The sequence below is a fragment of the Silurus meridionalis genome, chromosome 11, assembly GCF_014805685.1.
Source record: "Silurus meridionalis isolate SWU-2019-XX chromosome 11, ASM1480568v1, whole genome shotgun sequence".
In the NCBI taxonomy this organism is placed as follows: domain Eukaryota; kingdom Metazoa; phylum Chordata; class Actinopteri; order Siluriformes; family Siluridae; genus Silurus; species Silurus meridionalis.
The window spans coordinates 11,359,929-11,382,943 of NC_060894.1; the positions used below are offsets into that span (position 1 = coordinate 11,359,929).

The 23,015-nt window shown below is 38.1% G+C and overlaps 2 protein-coding genes across 2 annotated transcripts; one reads left to right on the forward strand and one right to left on the reverse strand.

Moving 5' to 3' along the window:
- Window positions 1–481: 481 nt before the first annotated feature.
- On the reverse strand, window positions 482–16,454 carry ptpn11a (protein tyrosine phosphatase non-receptor type 11a). Its single transcript, XM_046861606.1, has 16 exons — window positions 16,164–16,454; window positions 15,228–15,350; window positions 11,453–11,647; window positions 11,131–11,323; window positions 10,920–11,039; window positions 9,992–10,105; window positions 9,773–9,869; window positions 9,574–9,653; window positions 9,191–9,349; window positions 7,739–7,870; window positions 7,275–7,429; window positions 6,974–7,041; window positions 6,700–6,851; window positions 6,432–6,544; window positions 4,358–4,455; window positions 482–2,638 (listed from the first exon to the last, which is right to left on the reverse strand). The coding sequence occupies exons 1-15, from the start codon at window positions 16,175–16,177 to the stop codon at window positions 4,386–4,388; spliced, it is 1,785 nt and encodes a 594-aa protein (XP_046717562.1). The 5' UTR covers window positions 16,178–16,454; the 3' UTR covers window positions 482–2,638; window positions 4,358–4,385.
- A 1,330-nt stretch (window positions 16,455–17,784) lies between these two features.
- On the forward strand, window positions 17,785–22,321 carry tmed2 (transmembrane p24 trafficking protein 2). Its single transcript, XM_046862000.1, has 4 exons — window positions 17,785–18,158; window positions 18,489–18,681; window positions 20,639–20,746; window positions 21,358–22,321. Exons 1-4 carry the CDS (start codon window positions 17,979–17,981, stop codon window positions 21,480–21,482), a joined length of 606 nt encoding a protein of 201 aa, XP_046717956.1. The 5' UTR covers window positions 17,785–17,978; the 3' UTR covers window positions 21,483–22,321.
- The last annotated feature ends 694 nt before the right edge of the window (window positions 22,322–23,015 follow it).

Sequence of the window (23,015 nt, forward strand, 5' to 3'; positions counted from 1 at the left end):
TTACTGCAGAACAGCTGTAGTTTTTTTTTTTTTTTACACCCCACTACCTCTTGCCTCGAAAGGCTTTTTGTATAACTAAACATTATCTTTTAGTTTTTGATCATCTAAACTTTTTCCCCCACCTCTGGCAGTTAATCACTTACCTTTGTACCATTTCAGGTTGTTCACTGAATCGGAATAGGAAAAAAAGGAAGAAACGTAGTGTTCTAAAACTTGAGTAGTAGTGTGTAATTTATATATCTATATCTCTCTATCTATCTCTCTATATACATCTATCTCTCTATAGTATAAAAGAGAAGATATGTTTATAATACGATGCACTCCAATTCTTACTCTCATTCAAGATGCAATCTAGAGAAGACAATCCAACCGACAGCTTTGGGGGGGAAAAAACACAAACACAAATTCAGAGGATCTGCTGCACCATATTTGCTGCCATGTTGACATTAGAATAAAAACACAAAATAAGACTAAACCAAAATGTGAGCTAGTTGTTTATTGTTATAGACAAATTGATAAATGGTTAATTGCATTTATAGCCAGACAACACAACAACCTCTATTAGCTTCAGCAGAGCTCACATTCTGCTGTGAGAAAAGTTGCTGGGTTAAACATACAGTATATTTTTTTAATTGATATTTAGATGCTTAGTAAGTACATTCTCCTCTACAAGATTCATGTACAATATACAAGTTCAAAAATATAGTTTGTTTGTATTGAATTAAATTTCCCATTTTCTCTCTTCAGGACAACAGAAATTCACAATTGTGTGTTTGGGGGCTTTTCATTCAATCTAAAAAAGGACTGGAACTAGACATGGAGCTTCTCAAACACTTTAGTGTGTGTGTGTGTGTATGTGTTTGTCCAAAGAGTTAAAGTAAGTGCACAGATGATATCAAATGAAAGACCACAGAAAATGTGCATGGGCTCAAAAAAGAATTTGTCATTTAAATTCAAGGAGCTGAAAGCTTATGAGCAGTTTCTCAGGAAACACGTGGCCCTATCACACGTACACACAACACCATAGGCAACATACACACGCATGTTTGTGCATGCACACACACGCTACAGTATAGTCTTATCGATTATAAACCCTGAACATTTGGCTGATCCTCACCTGCGAGAAAACAATCAAATACTGAGCTACCTAAGGCCATGTAAAGGTATTAATAGAAAAAATAAGTATTATAGTCATGAATATAATTCAAATGGCAGAATTACATTCATAAGTGTCTTGAGAGAACTCGTCTATAATATACACGATGAATGCTGTTTGGGTGTGGTAGGGGTTAGAGTCACACATCACAGTTTTGAAATGATGAGGCGGAGGAACATGAGAAACGCTTTCGTGGTACAATACATTAAATAACAAACACAACGGGAATTTCGATCATTTCAAAACAAGAAATACTAATTGGAGAAGAGTTTTGGTTTAGTCAAAGAAGTGGAGAAAAAGAAAAAAAAAATTTATCAGACGGAACGGAAAAATAAAAATAGAAACCCGGCAGACAGAACTGCAATAGCACATACTGTAAGCTGATTGGCACGTACATATAAATATACGTTCTCATCATCCAAAAAAAAGAAAAATAAAGATATTGAGGAATATTTTTTCATATCAGAGATGACCTCTGAACATGCAGTCATGTCTTTAACAAAGAATTGGAAAATAATGATGGTGCTCATACATACGTGTACATAAGTCACAGATAAACAAACAAAGCTTTAAAAAAAAATTTAACAAAAGAAAACAAATAATAAAAAGTCAGACCAACAATGATTCAGTAACTTTGACACAACAAGGATGGGGTTCTTTAAAAATACCCAATCAAACAAATCCATGAGCCAAGGAACAAATGAGGTGGGCTGGATTTTAGATTGAGGCTCCCAAAAGAGTTATACCTTCTTTTTTCTCCCTTAAAAATAAGCGCGATGCTGTAAGTAGGGCGATTTGAAGTGGGACACAGCTATACTTTTCATGTGTGTGTGTGTGTGTGTGTGTGTGTGTGTGTGTGTGGGGGGTCAGGTAGAGCTCTGAGGAAGAATTTCCCTTTAAATCTTTTACCCCCAGGAGGAATCCAGAATATGGGGGACTGGTTAAGGTTGCGTGTTGAGCACATGCCTTTTCGCATCCTAAAAGAATGCCATAATTCTCTGAAGAATTCTAATATCTTCTTGCTTTGGTAAAAGGAAACAAAAACATGAAATTTAAACAAAAACAAAACAAAACCAACAAAAAATAAAAAGGACAAAACGGCAAAAGCTCTTTTTTCTAGGTTTTGCTAGTTGTAGCCTGAATGGATTGCGGAGAATTCCACGGCGAATCAGTTCCTTTACACAGGGTCTCTGTCTCTCGCTCTCTCTCTCTTCTCCATAGTCACGAGTAAGGCTTCATGATGTTCACAGTGGTTTCTTAGCATGGGGGGAGGGGTGAAAAAAAGGCTGCTTTGCAGGGAGGAGAAAGGAATTTACTCCATCCACATTTCTCCCTCGCAAACTGGTCTCAGTCTTCTTTTCTCTTCTTTTTTTTTTTTTTTTTTTAATTCATTTTCATATGTTTTATTTTCGTCTTTCCATGTAGCTGTGATCACATTTCAGGCGTTCAGGTGCAGCTGGCGAGAAGGAAATAAAAAGGTTGCTGTGGAAATAGAAAGTGGATTTAGGATTAGAAGCGAGTAGATTAACTATCTATCTATAACATTATAGACAGAAAGAATATGAAACCCACACATACATACATATATATGTGTGTTTATAATATATATATATATATATATATATATATATATATATATATATATATATATATATATATATATATATATATATACACACACACACACATACACACATATATATATATACATACACACACACACACACACAATATATATATATATAAAAACAAAAGAAACTAACCAACTACGTTACAATCATCTGTCTTGTTTGTGTGCAAGTTTTTTTTTTGCAGTACCATTTTCAAAATTCCAAATTATATATTTTTTTAAGGTGAACATACTTCATGTATCTTCTGTTTCGTAATGCGATTTCCATTGCCGTTTAAATAACATTTTCAATTTAACATAAAACTAACACAAAATGTTCTTCTCTATACTAGGATTTGGTTGCCTGGATACCTAAATGACTAAGCTAAAAATGGTAGCTAACATAATGAAGTAGCGTAGAGTGAGCTAGCCAGCTAGTTAAGTGCAGCGACACAAACAGAAACAGATACAGAAATTCCTGCATATGCGAAGACTCCTCCATAGCAATTACACTTTTCTAAGAAAGTGTTTGATGAAGCACATTGTGGATGTGCCCTTCAAAAAAAATATGGCAGGCAGGTTTCCAATAATAAGTCTTTTCTCTTCACACTGCACATTAATGGTACTATTCAGGGTTAAATTATTTTGACGTGTAGTTCAGCAGGAGAATAATAACTTTTTAATAATTACTGTACCCGAATGTCCACCAGCAACCAAAACGAAAAACCTAATATTAAGGACATCCAGTAATGTGCAAATGTCTTAGGCCACCATTAGATTTGTTGTGCAATGGTATAATGACCATACCTAATTATTTTTCGGTCTCTTTAGTAGAATACAACCAGAAAATACATGAAATCTGTATGCAATGTTAGGGAAAAAAACAATAAAAATAAACATCTTCTATAGGCTAAAAGTGGCAGGAAGAAAAAGTTCTATTACACCAGGTCTGTGCAGGATGTGATTAAACATTACATAAACATGTACAAGTTTAATTAAGTAGAAGCTTGCTAAAAAAGACCCACTTCAATGACATCATTCCATTCAAGATGCCAAAGATCACAGAATTTGACAGACAAGAGTCTCCACAGAGTCTAAACATGAATATCAGGTAGTACGTGATCACTTGGACAGAGAAAGAAATTAAACACAGCCTAAATCTAAAGAAGAAGTGCTGAAAGAAGCCTGGTATAATAATCAATACATTGATTATAGTGTACATATTGCCTGCATTTTGTGTTTTAATGAACATGTTAAAAATAAATATGTATGTCATTAAAAATGTGCTAAAACAACAAAGCTGGTGAAGACTTGCACAGTACACTATATTCTTCTTGTCTCATGTTCCTGGGCTGCTGATTTGTCCAGTTCTGCTTTGGCCAGATTACACATCAAGTTAGCTGCAGATTAAAGCATTTATGAGGATTAACTTTCATTATATTGTACAAAGTATCCTGGAAACAAACACTATTTATTTTGTCTCAGCCTATACCCTTGATTGCATTTGATGACTTTATTCTAATTAGTTTGGTTCAGATTAAACATTCCCATACGCATGAAGGAGCCGTGTGGTGCACACTAAAGGGAGTTACCTGTGAGTTGGACAGTGTAGTCGGAGCCTCATCTGTGACTCTTCTGCTGCTGCATCAGACCCACATTCTCATACACTCTGGAGCTGTCCTCCCGCATACTACACACACACACGCGCACACACACACACAAGGAAACAAAGCATCGTAATGTAAGGACATTTTATACCCATTACATACGCTTATTATTTTGCTAGGGCTCCTGGTGCAAACACTTTATAGACTATATTAGGGCTGCAACAACTAATCGATAAAATCGATATTGAAATTCGTTGTCAATGAAAATGGAGGACAGTACAGGGTCAAATGGCGGCAGGAAAAAGTGTGCGTCCCCCAGGCATGGGAGCTTTTTATATTAAACACAAGGCATGGAAACATTTTATATTAAATGCAACAAAGAAAACTGTCCCTGGAAGTTAGGCAAAGCAGAGCTCGTGTGGGATGGCAGTACCAGTGATTCATCAGCACGTGAAAAGAAAACACACTGGTGTCACGGATGAAGGCGAAATGTCAGCACGATAAACAAAAACTGTATAATCCTCATTATGTGAAAATGGTGTAGTTTAATGAAGTACTATTGTGTAAACTGTTTGCTAACTTCAGGACAGTCGCACTGGATCTGTTCTGTCGTGACTCGCGAGCATTAGGTTGCACAATCTCCTCGCTCGTGACATGGTGATGATTCAATTAAAACGATGCAAACAAACACTAAATCTAAAAGCAGCAAATAACAGCAGCAGTAAACGATCACTGTTGTCGTTTTTAGCTAATGATCATGCATTTGTACACCAATGCATATTTTCATTTTTTTGATCAGGTCTGTTAACTTGCTGCATTTCTCAGTTCAATTCTCTTTTTATTTGTCTGCTACAACAGTAACTTATGTTTCCAAGTCAAAACTATTTTTTAACCATTGTTGTCAACTTGCGATCTGCATAATACAATACAAATGTTGATTTACACAAATTGCTTCACATTGCAAACTCAAATGATGGACAACTATTAGAATACAATTGCTTTTCTTTACTGTGAATTAAAGTGTTTTATGGGGTTGGGAATGTTCATATCTTTGCATTTGCAGAATATCCTGTACTTAACTTATCTTGTACTTGACTGTCTTATAAATGTAGATGTTAATATCCCCTCAGTCAAAGAAAAGTGGTGTGAAATGTAAAAAATGTAATTGTACTGTATGTATAAAATGAAGTGTTCCAACCAGCATATTCTGAATGGGAAAAATATAGAAATGTCACAGTGTTGCTCAACTGCTTGCTGAATGTGCTGACTGGACAGATCTAAAAAGATGTGTGGGTGCGGTTCAATATCCTATAGAAACCTTTTGATTGACAGTGCTCTGTCCAAGACTCCTGTCCTGCTACTATACACACAAAAGTATACACAACGGCGAGAGGCTTGTTCGACCTGTGTACTAAATATTTAGTAAAAGTATAACTGAAGGCACAGGCAAAATTTGCCATTCGATTGGTGCGCGTGAACCTATTGCAAGGTTAAAAAAAAAAAAAAAAAAAAAAGGATTAACACAGATGACTACATGCCAGACGAAAAAACACCTGCACACAACAAATATATACGATATAGAAACAGAATTGCTTTTCATTAGCGACACTGAACCCCCCCCCCCCACTTTTCTTTCTTTTTTTTTTTTTTTTTTTTTTTTTAACACAAACAGCATCAGCAGTGATTTGCTTTTCAAGAAGAAAAAATGCTGACTTCATGTCACAAGCGAAGTAATTTCCTGCTGCATCTATTTCACTTTCATCACACTGTTGCACTTGTGCCACACTAAATTGTAATCACAGTCCTAAGCTTTACTCAGAGGGCATGAATGTAATCAGAGGAGAGAAGAAAGGCTTCCAGTAGGATCAAGAAAGTAATTTCTTTTTTTCAGCATGAAGTAATTTCTCAATGAAACTCATGCTCTGTTTTAGAACAGCATCATAAGTGAGGGTTTTGAGTTTCGGTGTGGAACGTGTGAACACTGTTTGTGCATTTTAGTTTTGTTTCTACTCAAACTCTCACTTTTCTAACTGACAAAAACGAAAGGATGATTACTCACTCAGCACAGGCTGGCGTAGGGGTGCAGGGGGGAAGCGGGCTCTGGTCCCCTCCGCTCAGATCAGTCAGTGAGTACTTAATGTTGGTGTACTCGCGTCCCTTGATTTTGCTTTTCTGAAATGACGAGAAAAGATTCAAAAGATGAAGCATGACAAACACAGCGATAAAAATAAAAGGCCAGAGAATTTGTTGCTGATTTCACATGTGATAATGCAACGTTTCACACTATAAGGCTAATAGGTACCTTGAAAACAGATGAGTTTACACACCTGTTCCTCCTCTATGCGACGCTGCAGTGTCTCTATGTAATGCTGAACTGCCATGTAAATGAAGCGGTACTGAGCCTCGGTCTGGACCATTCCTGAGCGCTGTGAACGCACCATCTGGATCGTCTTGGGCACATCAATATCACAGTCCACTCCTGAACAAAAATTAATAAATCAGCAATTTAACCAAAACCTAAATTTAAACCTTTTTAAAATAGTCAATTACAGATCTCAATATTCCTTACAAAAAATTTCCACCATAGGATTGTGGCTCTACCTTTTTCTCTGATGATATCTATTAGTATGTCGATCACAATAAAGGTCCCAGTTCGTCCAATCCCGGCACTGATGAGAAAACAATAAATATAAACATTGCACATCAGTGCATCCAATAACCACTGACATGTCACTTACCTACCTTGTTCAGGTAAGAAAACTATTCTTGTGCTGCTTAATACACATTAGTAAAATACACCGTTAGGTGTTACATAAAGCATGGCGAGAGGACACGGATGTAGAGAGAGCATGTAGAGTGCTGTAGATATGAGGAAAAACACAGCACATTAATTCTGCTTTACCTGCAGTGCACCACAATGGGTCCGGCCTCCACCATGCCCTCTTGCCTCATTTTGACCTCCTCTAGGAAGTCCAACACACCACCAGGATCGCTGGGCACGCCATGATCGGGCCAGGCGCGGAAATGGTACTGCCATACTGTACGCTCTGTGTTTCCCTGTAGAACAAAAGCACATATTGCTCAATGAAAGAAAAAAAAAAACCTGACTGAAATGACATGGTTTGGAAACGCCAGTTCACACACAAGAGAATGAGAGTGAGAGCGAGAGAGAGAGTTAATGCAATACAAACTAATAACATAATATTAATCAAACAACTGTATCATACTACATGGTATAGCATTTGCCTTTTTGGCCAAATAAAAAAAACTGTGCAAATCACCTATTCGATATGTCTCAAAAGGCAGAACAGCTCTGAAACAAGGCAGTGCTTTGAGGTTTATAGATTTATTGATTTTTTTTATTACCTGTCCAACTTTTGAAAGCTTCAGCTCTCGCAGAATGTAATCATGAGCTGAGGTCTCCTTGACGTTTCGCACGCGCATGGCACCGTATTCCTTTAGCGCCGACACGTCCGGCCAGTACTTTACACATTTACTCTGTAATGACATACATTTAGATCAGTTCCTCCAGTTACACACTGCAATCTTTACATTACTGTTCATTTTTCTGAAGTTGCAGTTACATTCGACTTTCAGCAGGAAAAATTCCCTCAGATACCTGCTACATAAATGGGCGGTAATAGAACAGGACATAAAATCTGTTCAGCGACACTTTAAAACGAGCAATTTCTTTAAATGTTTTTATATTTTCGGCTTATAGTGAGGCCATGTGTAGTTAAAAGGACTAAACAAAGCAAATTATTTGCCTAAATGTTTTTATTCGAGTTACTTGAGGAATTGTTTCAGGCCTATTCATATTATTTTACATTTTTTGGCACCTCTATAGTCATGTGTTCTTTGTATAAGTTTTCATCAAGAGGTCAGGCCATGACGCATTCATCTCCTATTGATCAATCATATTCACGTGATATAAATTCGCAGGTCACCAAAGTTGAAATTAGCTTAGGTAGTATTAATTAGCAAGCGTACATCATCAATCTCTAACATTCATGTGCTGAATCAATCGAACAGAAAGTGTGTGAAAACGATGGGATGGTGAAGATTTAATTTTGTACGTTGATACTACAAATCGGGGTCTTCTATTGATGAAATGATTTGTTCAAAATATTATATAATTTCACATAATAGCACTGTAAGGTAGAAATGAGAGAGAGGAAAAAAAACTTTTACACTGACCAGGCAGAACATTATCACATTATAACCAGTGAGTGAATTACACTGATTATTTCTTCATCATGGCACCTGTTAGTGTGTACATTAGGCAGCAAGTGAACATTTTGTCTTTAAAGTTGATGTGTTTAGAAGCAGGAGAAATGAGCAAGTTTATGGATTTGAGCGAGAGAAGGGCCAAATTGTGACGGTAACTGAGACTGGCATCTCCAAAACTGCAGCTCTTGTGGGGTGTTTCCCAGTCTGAAGTGATCAGTGTCTATTAAAAGTGCTCCAAGGAAGGAACAGTGGTGAACTCGGCGGTGGCCGAGGCTCTCTGATGCACATGGGAAGCGAAGGCTGGCCCGTGTGGTTCCGATCCAACAGACGAGCTCCTGTAGCTCAAATTGCTGAAGGAGTTAATGGTGTTAATGCTCGATGGGTCAGGACTGTTTTGGCAGCAAAAGGGGGACCAACTCAATATTAGGCTGGTAGTCATAATGTTATACCTGAGCCGTGTATGTTTAATAAAAATCTTGATAATGGCAAGTGTTCCAGGTTTAAAAAATGTTTTATGATTATTTTTTATGATGCCACAAAAATCATTCAATCATCTTCACACGGCTGTAGAATATAAACTCTCCATACCTTGCTCCTTTCAACCTCCTTAGTCGTCATGACGATGACACGGGAGTTTTCCTGAAACACCATCCTCCAGAAGTCGCTTATGGTGCTCTGCAGGCAGCCTTGTGTGGCGATGTAGCTTTTCTTTAATCTGGCGTTGTTGCACTTTAACTCTAAATCTGGCTGCATGAGGAGAACAGGGGTAAATAAAAAGATCTAAAAAATACACCATGCTCTAGAGATACACAGTATTAACTTTGTGCTGAAACTGGCATGACATTCTGCCTTATTCTCATATATTCAATGTTAATTCTATAAAATATTATATATATGTTTTTAATAAACAGAACATCTTAAAAGCTAGGGATTTCAATATTCATATGTTGATCGGTGCAGGAGTTTATTACCGTGATGATGTTAGCGTTGATGTAATCAGAGCCTGGCTCGTTTGTGTCGCAGTCTTTGAGGACTACTCGCGTGTGGTCAACTTAGAAGAGGATTACAGAGGAAGTCATGTCAGCCATTTTTAATCACACATTGAACGCAAAGCTCTCGGTCTCTGCTCAAAACAGGCATGAATTAGAACAAGAAACCAAATATACGCACAGGGAAGAATGTTTTTGTATCTGTTCTTGTTTTTGTTCTCAGCACGCTGACCCTCTTTGCGACTGTACAGCAGCTTGCACTCCTGCTGTTGAAGGGTCTATGCACGATGGGAGAAAGTGCAAAAATGGAAATCATAAATCTCTGCATTGCTAAGAGAGTGCAGAGTAATGTAATAACATAGTTAACCACGTTAACTGAAGCGTGGATGACGGCTCTCACCTCGAACTCTTCCCAGAAGCCCTGTTTGACCTTATCGGTGGCCTCAGCCGGCTTGCTGAGCTCCCGCACTCGGCTCTCGATCTCGGCTGCATTAATGCGTGTCGTGTTGAGGGGCTTTAAACACAACAGGCAGGAAGTCTACAATAAGGCAACGTCTGACCAACACGTATAAAACAGTTCTAGATAGAGAATCAGCAGCTCTGTGTAGAGAATACACAACTTTCATTCTGCTGCTCTGAGACTAATCATAATAGTAATATTGACAATTTTTTTTACCCTAAGGGAAGATTATTAAGATAAAACTCAATCTATTTTTACCTCCACTGTAAAATGAGGTGTTTTTTTTATGTATATAGTTTAGAAGGTAATTGCGGAATGTTATCTCATGGTGAGACATGCGATGTTGTATGGTTTAGAGACAGTGGCATTGAGTAAAAGACAGGAGGTGGAGCTGGAGGTAGCAGAGCTGAAGATCTTGAGGTTTTCGTTGGGAATGACGAGGATGGACAGGATTAGAAATGTGTTTATTAGAGGGACTGCGCATGTAGGACGTTTTGGAGATAAGGTGAGGGAGGTGCGATTGAGATGGTTTGGACATGTGCAGAGGAGGGATAATGGTTCTTTGTAATGGTGAATTACCTTTGATTCTAATTAATTACAAGAATATGCTATATAAATATAGGAAAATATATAGTTTAATTCTATTCATTTTCATATCGCTTTTAACAAATGAACATTGTCTCAAAGCAGCTTTACACAGATAATGTGGTGATAAAGAACGAAAGAGATGTTCTTCATAAGTGTACGTTTATCCCCTATATAGTAACATATATATTTATTTCCAGCATTTTAATTAACCAATACAACACCTAACTAAGCTTAATTAAGTAACAGGTCACACATTACTCGGTGGTAACTAATATCCCACCTGTTTGAGCTGAAGCACGGTGCCCAGTGTTTCCACCATGGGGTTTTTCTTGTAGTGTTCCACCAGATCGGTCAGGGAGTCAAACTTCTCCCCTCCACCAACATCATACTTCATATCATGCTGTAAAACACAAACAGAAATAAACAGGGTAAATCTTTTGGTCTAATAAGCCAGACTCAGTAAACTCGTTCATGTCCCCAAAAAGAAATACCTGGCAACGAATCATGACGTGAGTGACTTTTGGTTTGCTGTCAGTGCTGTCTGTTTTGTCATCACCGGTTCGTACAGAGAGCACAAAATCCCCGGGTTGACTCTGACTCTCTCTGACCAGGAAGCTGCCGTTCTTGCCCTTCTCCGTCAGCAGCTTCTCGGCTTCCCGGCCCGAGAGGTGACCATGAAACCACCTTGAAGAATGAAATGCCAATACTCATTTCAGCAGATGCTTTTAAGGAAAGTGACTTATTGTCACTGTATAAAACACTTGGCATCCAAAAAAGACATAATAGCTGAGAGGGATTTGGTTGAAGGGTCACCTCTCTGACGTCGGATCAGCACAGTTGAGCGGGTACTTCAGCTCGATCACATCGCCGTTCTTCTCCTTTAGCTGGCCGTGGTGCTCCATGTAAAACTGCACCAACTCAGCCAACGTGGCGAACTTCTCTCCTCCGTACAGGTCGTAGTAATCCCCCGTGTTCTGAATCTTGATGTGGGTGACTGCTCCATTTCGCCTAAATATATACACGTTAAAAAATAAGCTTCCTGCAACATTATTTCCACTGAGACTTTGCAAGCTCACGAAATTGTGTGGGCCTCTACTCATTTTTTTCAACAACATGAATTTTTAGGGTTAGGAACCATACGCATGACTAAGACTGAAGCTAAATTTAGAGGCGATGTAAAAACATTTCCAACATTAACCAACAACAATTTTTTTTACACAACTTCCTCTCCACTTACTTTGATCAAACATAATATCAGTCCAATTGTTAAACTGAAGACATTTCACAAGCTGTTCACAAATGAATCCAGATATAAACCAACACATTCCTTATTATTGCAATAATTAAACCTGAAATAAGGGTCAACTAAAATACGCTAAGGCTGCTATCATTCTTCTGATCTGAACATCAGCAAAACAATATACATTATGTGTTTAAAAAAAAAACAAAAAAAACTTTGTGGACACCAGACCATAAAATCTGTATGTGTTTTTATTAAAAGAATCCCATTCCGCATTTACACCCATTTTGCTGTTATAATAACCTCCACTCTTCTTCTGCTACTGCATCCAAAGGCATCCTGTACAATTGTGTGCCAACAAATTTGGAGATGGATCACAAATGGATGGAAAAGTAAGGTGTCCCAAGTCTTGTAAAAAATAATGTAGACTGTATGGACACATAACGTAGTTCTGGTACTCACTTTTATGAGTGTTTTAAAGAAGTGCTTTTGAGTGGTTTATCTGATGTTTGGGTTGGTATGACACTGTATCCACAACCGACTAAACAAGCTAGAGTTGTGTCTCAATTATATTCAATAGAGTTTTTAAATACGAACACTAACTGCTTTTAATATTAGTTATTGTAAATTTTAAAAGGCCTCTCATGTAGCCGTCAAACTCACTGAAGGGTCTATTCTGAGTACCAGACTCCTGCATTTTCTATATGAGTAACAACTTGTGAACGGAAGGTCAGAATTCAACATACAGCTCATAACAACAAATCAAGATGACAGCTGGAAAGAGAAACAGAGCTTCTTAACGTGTTTTAAACAGTGCTGGAGAAAACAGATGGAAAAAATGATTCGCTTTGATGTGCCACCTAGTGGACGCTTTTAATCCGTCTGAATGAGTTAAAGTACATAGTATTTAAAAAAATATTGCACTCTTTGTTGCTGCTTTTGCTCACTCACTCACACACACACACTCACACACACAGGAAAGCACTGCCTGCCTTCTTCTGCATGCATGATCCTATAGGTACACATGAAATATATTTTTCACATGCTTCTTCAAAACCTTTTTTTTTTTTTTTTTTTTAATTTCCAAACACATACTGAGCGTACTTCATCAGAATCGTCAGGAATAAAAGTCCTGAAAATAACCGCAGACGCATGTGACCATCATTACAAACGGGAGATTTACAATAAAAGGAAGTTATTTCTTTGACATAAAGGAACAAAGCACTGCTAGGATGCAATAATCTGCAGAAACAAAGGATAAAAAGAAGGAAGTATAAATTGAAGTGAACGTATAAGAGCTTCAGTGTGTTTAATGTACATGTAGTTTTGCATTAGTTAATTACATGACATACAAGTCTGCCCTTATGAACAAATCATTAACTGATGCTTCATGAGCCATAGTGGTTTACACTGTGTAGCACATCAAGGAGCCCCATGTCACCAGCAGTTATACAGGAATAGGCTTTTATAAGTAACAAAGTTCTTTAAATCGACACTTTCCATTGGCGAATTATATTAGCACAAATTCCTAAATCCATGTGGGTTTCCACTTTCTCATAAAAACAGACCCACAGCTTTGCAATGCGAGCTTCTTGAAGAAGCCGTCTGCCATGGAATGGCTTTGGAGACAAGATTTTATTTGATGACATACTTCTGACCAGTGATTGAAATGACAATGTTTTCAGCTCTACACAGACCTCAGCCAGTGCTGTTTTGCTTTTTGGTTCATTTAATTGCACACAGTGTGAAAGCAAACCAAATATCAAACCGACCAAAAGCATATATTTTGCTCTGATTTAAATAAGTGAATCTTATAATGAAAATTAAATATAATAATTAATCAATCGTAACTAAGCCAAATTTTGTAAAAATTGTCCATGATATTAAAAAAAGTGATATGATTCTAGAGATTTAATTGGAGGATCAGGAGCTTATAAAGCATTTGTCTTCTGAAGTGACTTCATCCTACTAAATGCTCTCTAAAACCAGATGCTCCACCCCCAGAAAGCAGGTTTTGCTTTTGATAAGAATCTAGTCATACATACACATATTGGTATGATTTGGAGTGTTTTCCCACAGGCTACTCAATCGTTTGGTTGAAGGGGGTGGGGGGTGGCGGGCCACTTCTCAGAGAAGTGTTTTACCAACTTGTATTGCTTCCTCAGCCAGACAGACAATGCTGTTTTCTCTTTATGCCCAGTCAGAGCATCTCCATTAGTGGGAGTACATAAAAGGCTCTTTTCGCTGTCGTCAATTAGAGAGCTATTTAAAGGGGATATGAAAGAGAGAATTTTTCACAGATGATTTGCCCAGTGTGTCTTTGCTGTGTTTGTTATTCTCTAGGAAAAGGTTTCTGACCACCGTCTCCCCCTGTGGTAGGCCTGTGGTGAGCTATAAGCATTCCCACAGGAAACAGGAAAAAGTTTTGCCTTTTAGCATGAAACAAAGAAATAAAACTGCAGAGAAAACAAAGAAAACTTGCTTTCTTACAGAGTCACACACTGATCCTGACTCAGGATCAAATTCCTGTTCATGCACACTTTCTACCGAGCACTGGATCAGATGCAGATTCATGACAAGCATTTCATTTTCGAAACTAAAATTAAACCATGCATATTGCAAGTGTGTTTTTTTTTTTGTCAACAATACCAAAAGATTCATACACAAGGCTCTTGAAGACCAGTTTTTCACGGGAAAATGTGTCAAAAAGTCTAAAAACATGACTGGCATTTGTGTAGTGACAAAATATTCCATTAATTCGGCAAAAAGCCTTTTATCATTGAGCACGCGTGCGGTTTCATTTTCACTTTTTGCCCAAGCTGACCGCAAGATCAATGCTAATTTTGCATATTAATCTTTGTTTTTCTGGAAATATCACACACACACACACACACACACACACACACACACACACACAAGTATTACCATACAGGTTGAGAGAAAAAAAGAAAATGAAGAAAATTCACAGAGACTTTTTTTCTTTTTCTTTTATAATTCTGACTGGATGCACAACAAGACTCAATCCAATTCATTCCCTCCAGGAGCATCACAAGTACTTTGCTCACTCAGACTGGGAATGAATAAATAAACACACATACAGACAACCCCCCCCACCACACACACACACACACACACACACACACACACACACACAGTTCTGTCTTGGTGGCCTCTTTTGAAGAGGGAAATGAAAATGCACCCAAGATGTTGTGTTTCTAATTCTGTTTTTGTCTGGTTACTCGCCCCAGCGTTATTCACTACAGCCCCCCTCCCTCTCTCACTCTCTCTCTCTCTCTCACTCACTCTCTTTCTCCCCCTTTTCTTTCCCAGAGTATGGTAGATTGTTACCTGACAGAGAGGGTGAAATCGCCCGGGTTGCTTTTGCTCGGTCGAGCAAGAAAGCTTCCGTCCACGCCGCGCGTCAGCAGAAGGTTCTCAGCCTCCACGCCGGTGATGTTGGGGTGAAACCACCTGTTAATACATTTACACTGATTTAGACTGACAGCAAGATAATACAACTGAACAGGACTGTAATGCAAAGAAGTGATCACGTGATGAGAAACTGGAACGGGGGGGGCACGACCTGATGCACTTCAGTAATGAGTCCAGAGTATGTGTCGGTATTACCCAGATAACAGATTTAAACGACTTCTCAGTTGATATTAGACTAAGATGAGATGTATGAAATCCTGAATAGTGTCTGACTCCTACTTCAGTCACGCACTTGCAGTTTAAACAAAGCAAAACAAAACGATGGCATTAAAAAAGCGTCTTCAACAAAAGCAATAATGTAGTTTATTGGACGTGCACTTATTCCAGAAGGCGGACAAGTTGTCTTTATACCCTATTCGTGCTGCTTCATGGTTTAATAAGACAGCTAGCAAAGCTGCTAATGTTCATGACGTGTCCACTGAGAACATACAGCTGCAGTTATGGAAGCGGAGCGCCTTAATGAACGATCTGACATTATAGAGATCATGTTTCTGTATCTTCTGGTCAGTAAACCTGCTTCTTCTCCTCCTCTTCACTCGGCTGCCTGAACCTGTTAGCTAACTAGCATATAGACTGGTGCACAGACCTGCTAGCGAGCTAACACAAGCAAGTTTGAAGTCCTGGGCGCTTCAGTTTACGACCAATTCAAACTTTCCTTTGCTCCACTTCTAAATAAACCCTGGACGCTGAGTGCAGACGCGTTAGTGTGAGAAAAGCTTCTGCTCCTGCGACTTCAGTCCGGTGACTACCGTGTTGTAGATGGTGTTGTTTTTCATGTGCACAGCTTCTCACCTCCGAGATGTCATCTTCTTCCCCAGACTGGGTTCCTCACTCCGGATACTCGCTTCACGTTTAATTTACTCTCAAAACGAGCGACTGCGCCCAAATCCCCGCTGTTTGCTTCGGGCAAAAAACCGTCATAAGGAAAAGGCCCGCTCAAAACGGGTTGAAATAAATGAACAGGGTAAAAAAAAAACAATAAGAGTCCGAGGAACTAAACTCGATAGCTAGGCCTCGGTATAGGAGACCTTTCTAGTCAGTTGTAAAACGTCACCAAACATGCGACAAAGCAGAACTGCGTCAAACTCGTGCGCCCTCTAGCGCCGGATCTGTGTTTGCACACGAGCCTGGTGTATTACTGTTTCTACTGCACCGTGTTGGGAGTTTGTTTATTTTGTCAACAATCTTAATAATTTAAGACTTTAAATAATCTTGAGTTTCCGTTCATAATATTAAGTTTTGCAGATTATTTTCTGTTAAAAAATAGCTTAAAGATTTTTGTTTTAGTTCAAAGCACAACAGCGCCACCACCAGTCGCCACAATAGTAAAGCACTAAGGCTGGGGCTGATTTTTTTTCAGCCCAGACTGTAGATCCTGCAGCTCTTCAGTGACTGGTTTCTGCTGTTCTCTAGATTTCATGTTCATTTGGGGTTTCTTTTTTTCGATTTATATTGCTGATACAGTGGCATATGCAAACTTTAATCATTTTTCACACAAAATGTTTTTTCTGACTGTCAGCAAACAATCAGCAATAGGGGAAAGAAAATGTTTAATATTTTATCGATACTTTTATGAATTGCCAGCAACAATAACTTAATATTTGATCATTTTCAAGTGACAAATGCTTTTTCAAGAACCATTTATATGTGAGTCTTCCTTCCTGTAAAATTTGCACAAAAACATACAATTTGCCTTAAATTCAAATCTCCATGAAAGTGGTAATGCAAGGATAAAACTCACAAAAATGCATGGAAAACTAGGGGTAATTTTTATGAGGTTAATATTGATGCTTCTGTTAGAGATGATGTATGCAGGCGGTGCAGCTGTGGCTACAGTCAAAGGAGATTTGTTTAATCTTTTCAATTCATTCGGTTTCTTGAGACACTTGTCTATGATGCAGTTCTCCATTATAATGTGATTCTGTATAATATTGATGGTTTCTATAAGCCATGGTGTCATAATGATGATATTTAGACATCAATTTAATGTGAAACTCACAGCATTTTCCCATCCCTGGTGCTGGAGTTGCTCCTGTCTTATACTTCTGAAGTGTTTTCACTGCTCATTTCAACTCAGAAAGAGTTGTTACTTAGCTGAGGATTTTTAACCTCTACATTACTGTATCATTACAAGCACAAGTTCAGTTTTTCACTATTGTACTAGTAATTAATACATTTTTGAAAAACAAAAACTTTGAAAAATAGATAATCTGATTTCTGGTCATGGTTTTATTACTGTTAATTCCATAAATACACTGTTTGTTATTAGTTGTACAATTTTTGGTTTAATTTATATATATATATATATATATATATATATATATATATATATATATATATATATATATATATATATATATATATATACATTTGTTTTTTTGTTTTTTGCTTTCGCGTTTCACTCCGTCTGGTTTGGACCTCAGCGCGACCCGTCATAAGCTTTACGTGGCAGTACCAGCGAAGCTCCGTGTTTAACTTAAAAATAACCTCGACTCCATTCGCTCTGCTGATGGAAACACAGTCTGTGTAAAATTTCACCCACGGGCTCTTAATGGTGCTGCTGCTGGTGGATTCATTAGCGCGTAATAACACAAGTACCAAGCGAGAATGTTCACGTTTCCGGAGCTCGCCGTCCTGCTCGGGCTTTTGTGCGCTACAGCGAGCGGCTACTTCGTTAGCATAGACGCTCACGCGGAAGAGTGCTTCTACGAGCGAGTCAACTCGGGCACCAAGATGAGCCTCATGTTCGAGGTAGCCGAAGGAGGATTTTTGGACATCGACGTTGAGGTGAGAAGTTAGAAGCAAATAAGGCATTAACAAAAATCTTTTTGTGGGAAGTTGTATGATGACGTGCTTCTTGTCAGCGATGGACGCGGAGGCTAACATATGTCGCTGGCTAATCAGGTAGAAATAAAGAGTCTTAAATGGCTTCCTGTGTCAGCTGTAGTCCCCCAGATCTGAGTAAATCAGGACTGTAACGGGTTTATAACGGGAAATACACGTCTAATACGGATGCAGCCAGCACCCCAGTTTCAGTACTAGATATGTGATGTGTGATCCTTCATGCACTTGTCAGTGAGCTGGTGATCAGTGATGACCAATGCGTGTCTCCTGCAGATAACTGGACCAGATGGAAAGCAGATTTATAAAGGAGATCGGGAATCCAGTGGGAAATACTCCGTGGCTGCTCATATGGATGGCACGTATAAGTTTTGCTTCAGCAACAAGATGTCCACCATGACTCCCAAAATTGTCATGTTCACCATTGACATCGGTGAAGCTCCCAAAGGCCAAGACATGGAGACAGAGGGTAATGTTATATGGCACATGTTTTACTTTACTCAACGTTAATGGCTGCAGGAACTTTCTCTTTCAGGTAGACTGATCAGACACCGACCTGCTCCTGATCTGAATTTACAAAGTGCAATTGTATGAGCAAAAATATACGTCAGAAATTAATTCTACAGTCACGTGTTAAATCGTAGGAGTATCCTGAGTTTTGTGGATTTAACAATGTTTTCTGCTGTTCACCGGGTTTTTAAGATAAATACTTTCTCTACCTTATGGCACAGTCCCAAACAAGTCTCTGTCTGTCATCAATCTGCTTGATTCCAGAAGTATTGAATAAAGACCTAAGGGTTACTGTTTCTGTGTATATTTGTATTAGTAGCTACAGTCGTATATTTATAGAAGTCCCGTGGTAGAATTGATGATCAGATGAGCATCATAGCAGCGTACATCATTTCTAATCGAAAATGTTGCAGTGGCATGAGAGTGAGCATGTTAGATTATTTTGGAAGCCCAACCCTCTCAACTCCTGACTAGATCATTGTTTTTGTAATGGCTCTTTTTAGTCAAAATGCTGTGACTCTTCTCTAAAAGCCAGCAGCGGGATGGGGTAAGGAATAGGCTAAAGGACAACAGCGCAGCTACATAAACAGCAGTGCTGATGGTGAATGTAAGTCAGTTTTAATAGACAGGAATTCCTTATGGCCCTCATTATCTCCAGAATACACTTAAAAATGTCCCGTTTGTCGGAGCTTGTTTTCTGCGCCATACTGGATTGTGCGGCTTGATGACATGAGCAGAACAATGTTCAATTACATATGACATGAACAACACCTTATCATACTGTCTGTCAGAATTCAGGCAGGAGACTGAAGACTGTTGAATACACACGGTGTAAAGCCAAGCTTAGTAACCACGCAGACGCTCTGTGAGTTACAGTATGTGAAATGTCACAGGTGTGTAATGGCTGCAGACGTCATCAGTTCATTTACATTGCAGTCTTTTTTTTTTTTCTTCCGAAATTCTGAACGCTTTCATTAACCGTTTCTACAAAGACCATATGTGTAATGACCCATGAATACTTTTTATAACACTTTATTATATCTTAATGTGGCATTATGCACACAGCTTGTAATCGTTTAAACATTAAGGCCCTGGGCTGAAGGTTAAGTTTATAGCAATTATAATCATCAAATTTCAGTTTGTACTAAGATTTCTTATTAAGCCCTCTGTTAGAATGTATTTGCTGAAGGGAAAAACTATCCAGACCGGTCTCCAAACACACTATACACAGTGGCTTTCTTCAGAATTGCTGTTGTAACATTTTGTGAATTTGAATGCATCATTGCTGGCACAAATTGGCCTATAAATGCATTATAACGTAATAAGAATGCACTCATATTTCTATTATAAATGTCTTTGTCTTCATATGTCCACTGTATAAAATGTATGTATGTTTTTCTTTGGCCTTTGCTGTTGACTTGCTCCTCTTCTCAGGCGGTGGTGACAGCTGGGATGGTAGGCACAGGCAGCATAAACAATAATCACTATAACATGGATATCTTATTCTATTCAACGTGCTGCTTTAACTCTAACCTGTGCCCTGGTTTGGTTTTTATCTGCTGATTGAAGCACCCGTTGCTTGTTGCATTGTGCTTTTAATTAGATTAGGAAAAGTGTAGAATGTTACTACTGGTTATTTAGTGCTTATATTGATTGGTTTCAAAAATTCATTTCAATCCAACGTAATATTTTGAGCATGTTGTGTGTTTTTTTTTTTTTTTTTGTATATTCTGACTGCAGAATGAACAAAAGCATTTTTGCTTGGAACTTCTGCCCTTTGCATGTCTTGTCACATGGAGTTGGGCTGAGGATTTAGAAAAGCAGGCAGTAGTGAAATACAACCATTCAATTCTTCAATGCTTTTTTTTTTATTTTTTTTTTTTTATATAAATTATCTCTTTCTCCACCGCCTGCAGCTCACCAGAACAAACTGGAAGAGATGATCAACGAATTGGCCGTCGCCATGACAGCTGTCAAGCATGAGCAGGAGTACATGGAGGTCCGGGAAAGAATACACAGAGCAGGTACGTACGCATGAGCGTATTAACGTACACATGAGCGGGTTCATACATTCAATCCTAGTTTTTACATAATGATGTAATTTGGGGGGAAAAACCTACAAGCATCCGAGTTGTGTAAACGCTTTACTCACTTCTGGCAGCTATATGGCAAAGCACACGGCGTTCATTCAGACAACAGGTAGAAAAATGTATGTCATTAGGAGCCAAGAGCACAAAATGGTCCTCGCTCTCTCTCTCGCTCTCGCTCTCGCTCTCGCTCTCTCTCTCTCTCTCTCTCTCTCTCTCTCTCTCTCTCTCTCTCTCTCTCTGTGTGCATCTGAAAGCTCTTGTATGTGGAAGCAGGCATAAAGCACTTTGTTCAGATTATGTGACGCATCATGAGCAGCAGGTTAAAAAGAAGCGTTTGGCTGGTTTCGTGCATTTCAGAGGAAGTATGTGTTTGCCTTTACTCTGCCTGATTGTTTTATGATGGTGGGAGGGAATTGACATGTGATCAAACTGGGGAGAGAATACAAGAATCCATTGTACTGTATAGGTAAACATTTGTTACTTGTTTTATAAAAAGTCAATATTAATACCACCAACTCTTGTTTTTTTTTTTTCCCCCCCCACAGTTAATGACAACACCAACAGCCGAGTGGTGCTGTGGTCATTCTTCGAAGCCCTGGTGCTGGTTGCCATGACTCTGGGACAGATTTATTACCTGAAGAGATTTTTCGAAGTACGGCGAGTCGTGTAAAAAAAAAAAAAAAAAAAAAAAATGAAAATAATAATTGAAAAACACAAACACGTTTTCTCTGTACTCTCGAGACAGTCATTCGCTCCTCCAAGGATTGGCTCTCCTGCCTCAGCAACTTTCAGAAGAGTACTTCTTGTCAGTCATTCAGTTTCCAGTCTTTTCATTCTTTACTTCTGTGTTTCTTTAGATTTTGTTTTGGGGAGCTGTGGTCTTTCAGGCAAATCTTTTGGTGTTCACTTTTAATTTAGTTTTAAACCCTAGTTTTTTTTTTTAATTTTGCTGTTTTATTTTGTGGAACTTTCTGACTTTTTGCTGCTTTTCTAGTTTAATCTGCATCATAGACAAACAGTGACATAAAGAGGGTATAATTGGCTGTTGCTTAGAGAATGCTACATGCGTCGCATGGTGTAAATTTCACGGTATTGTATAATGTTTGCAATGATTTGATTGTTAACTTGAAATGAAATCGAGTGGTCTGACTTTTGACGCACACCCTTTGTAGGCTTCTTTAACTTGTACGGCACATAACGAACGTGTATTTGCTAAACTATAGAATAAGACTGTTTACGTATTAAATTGGCTTTACTGTATCTTCAAATGTTTAAATATAATTTCCAAGGTTTTTTTTTTTTTGGTTTTCTGGGGAAGGGAGTAATTTATGTACTTTTTTACTGTTACATGTCTGTATGGACATTTAATTCTTGAACATTTGCTACACAGAAAGGATATTGGCCATGACTACTGCAGAATTGATGGTAAAATTGTACAATATTGTAAAGTAGAATGTTCCAGTGAATCAAAGATGAATTTGATTCAATAAAACATGTTCTTTGAAAAAACTGGTGGACTTGCGATTCTTATGCTGTGACCTTGGAGACTTGACCGTGTGGTCTTTCTAGGTCCTTCAGGGTAATACCTCCAGCAACACCATGACAATCACAACTCATTACATTTAAACAAGTGCTACAGCATGAACATTTCCATTAAAACAAAATACTTAAAAAACAAATTGTCCATTTTTTTGGATTTTGTTTATAAACATGATTGTGGTCCACATTTTTGTTTATATTATAAATCAAACCTGAATTCATGGAAATATGCACGCTCATATCACTTCTCGAACTAGACAGATGTCCCAGAAGTAGTTTTCAAGATGATTAATTATTGTTGGTTTACATTATATTTATATGCTGACAAAAATAGTATAAAAATGCATTTTCAAATATACAGCACGTTATTTTCTTAGTTGAGCAGTATATTTAAAAAACATCTGCATAAATCTGAAGTACACACATTTATAACACCATCAAAACGCAGATTTTATTCAATGATTAATAATGACACTTGTGCATCTAATAATTTACATAAACTAATGCTTTTGCACTTGTAAGAAACCTCGCAGTTTGATTGTAAAATCTATTTTTTGTAATACTCACTACACCTATAGATATTTGCCATTACAAGATAATAAAAAATTATTGTATATACTGTTCTGTACTGTTTTAATGATCCCAAGTGGAACGCAGTAAGTAT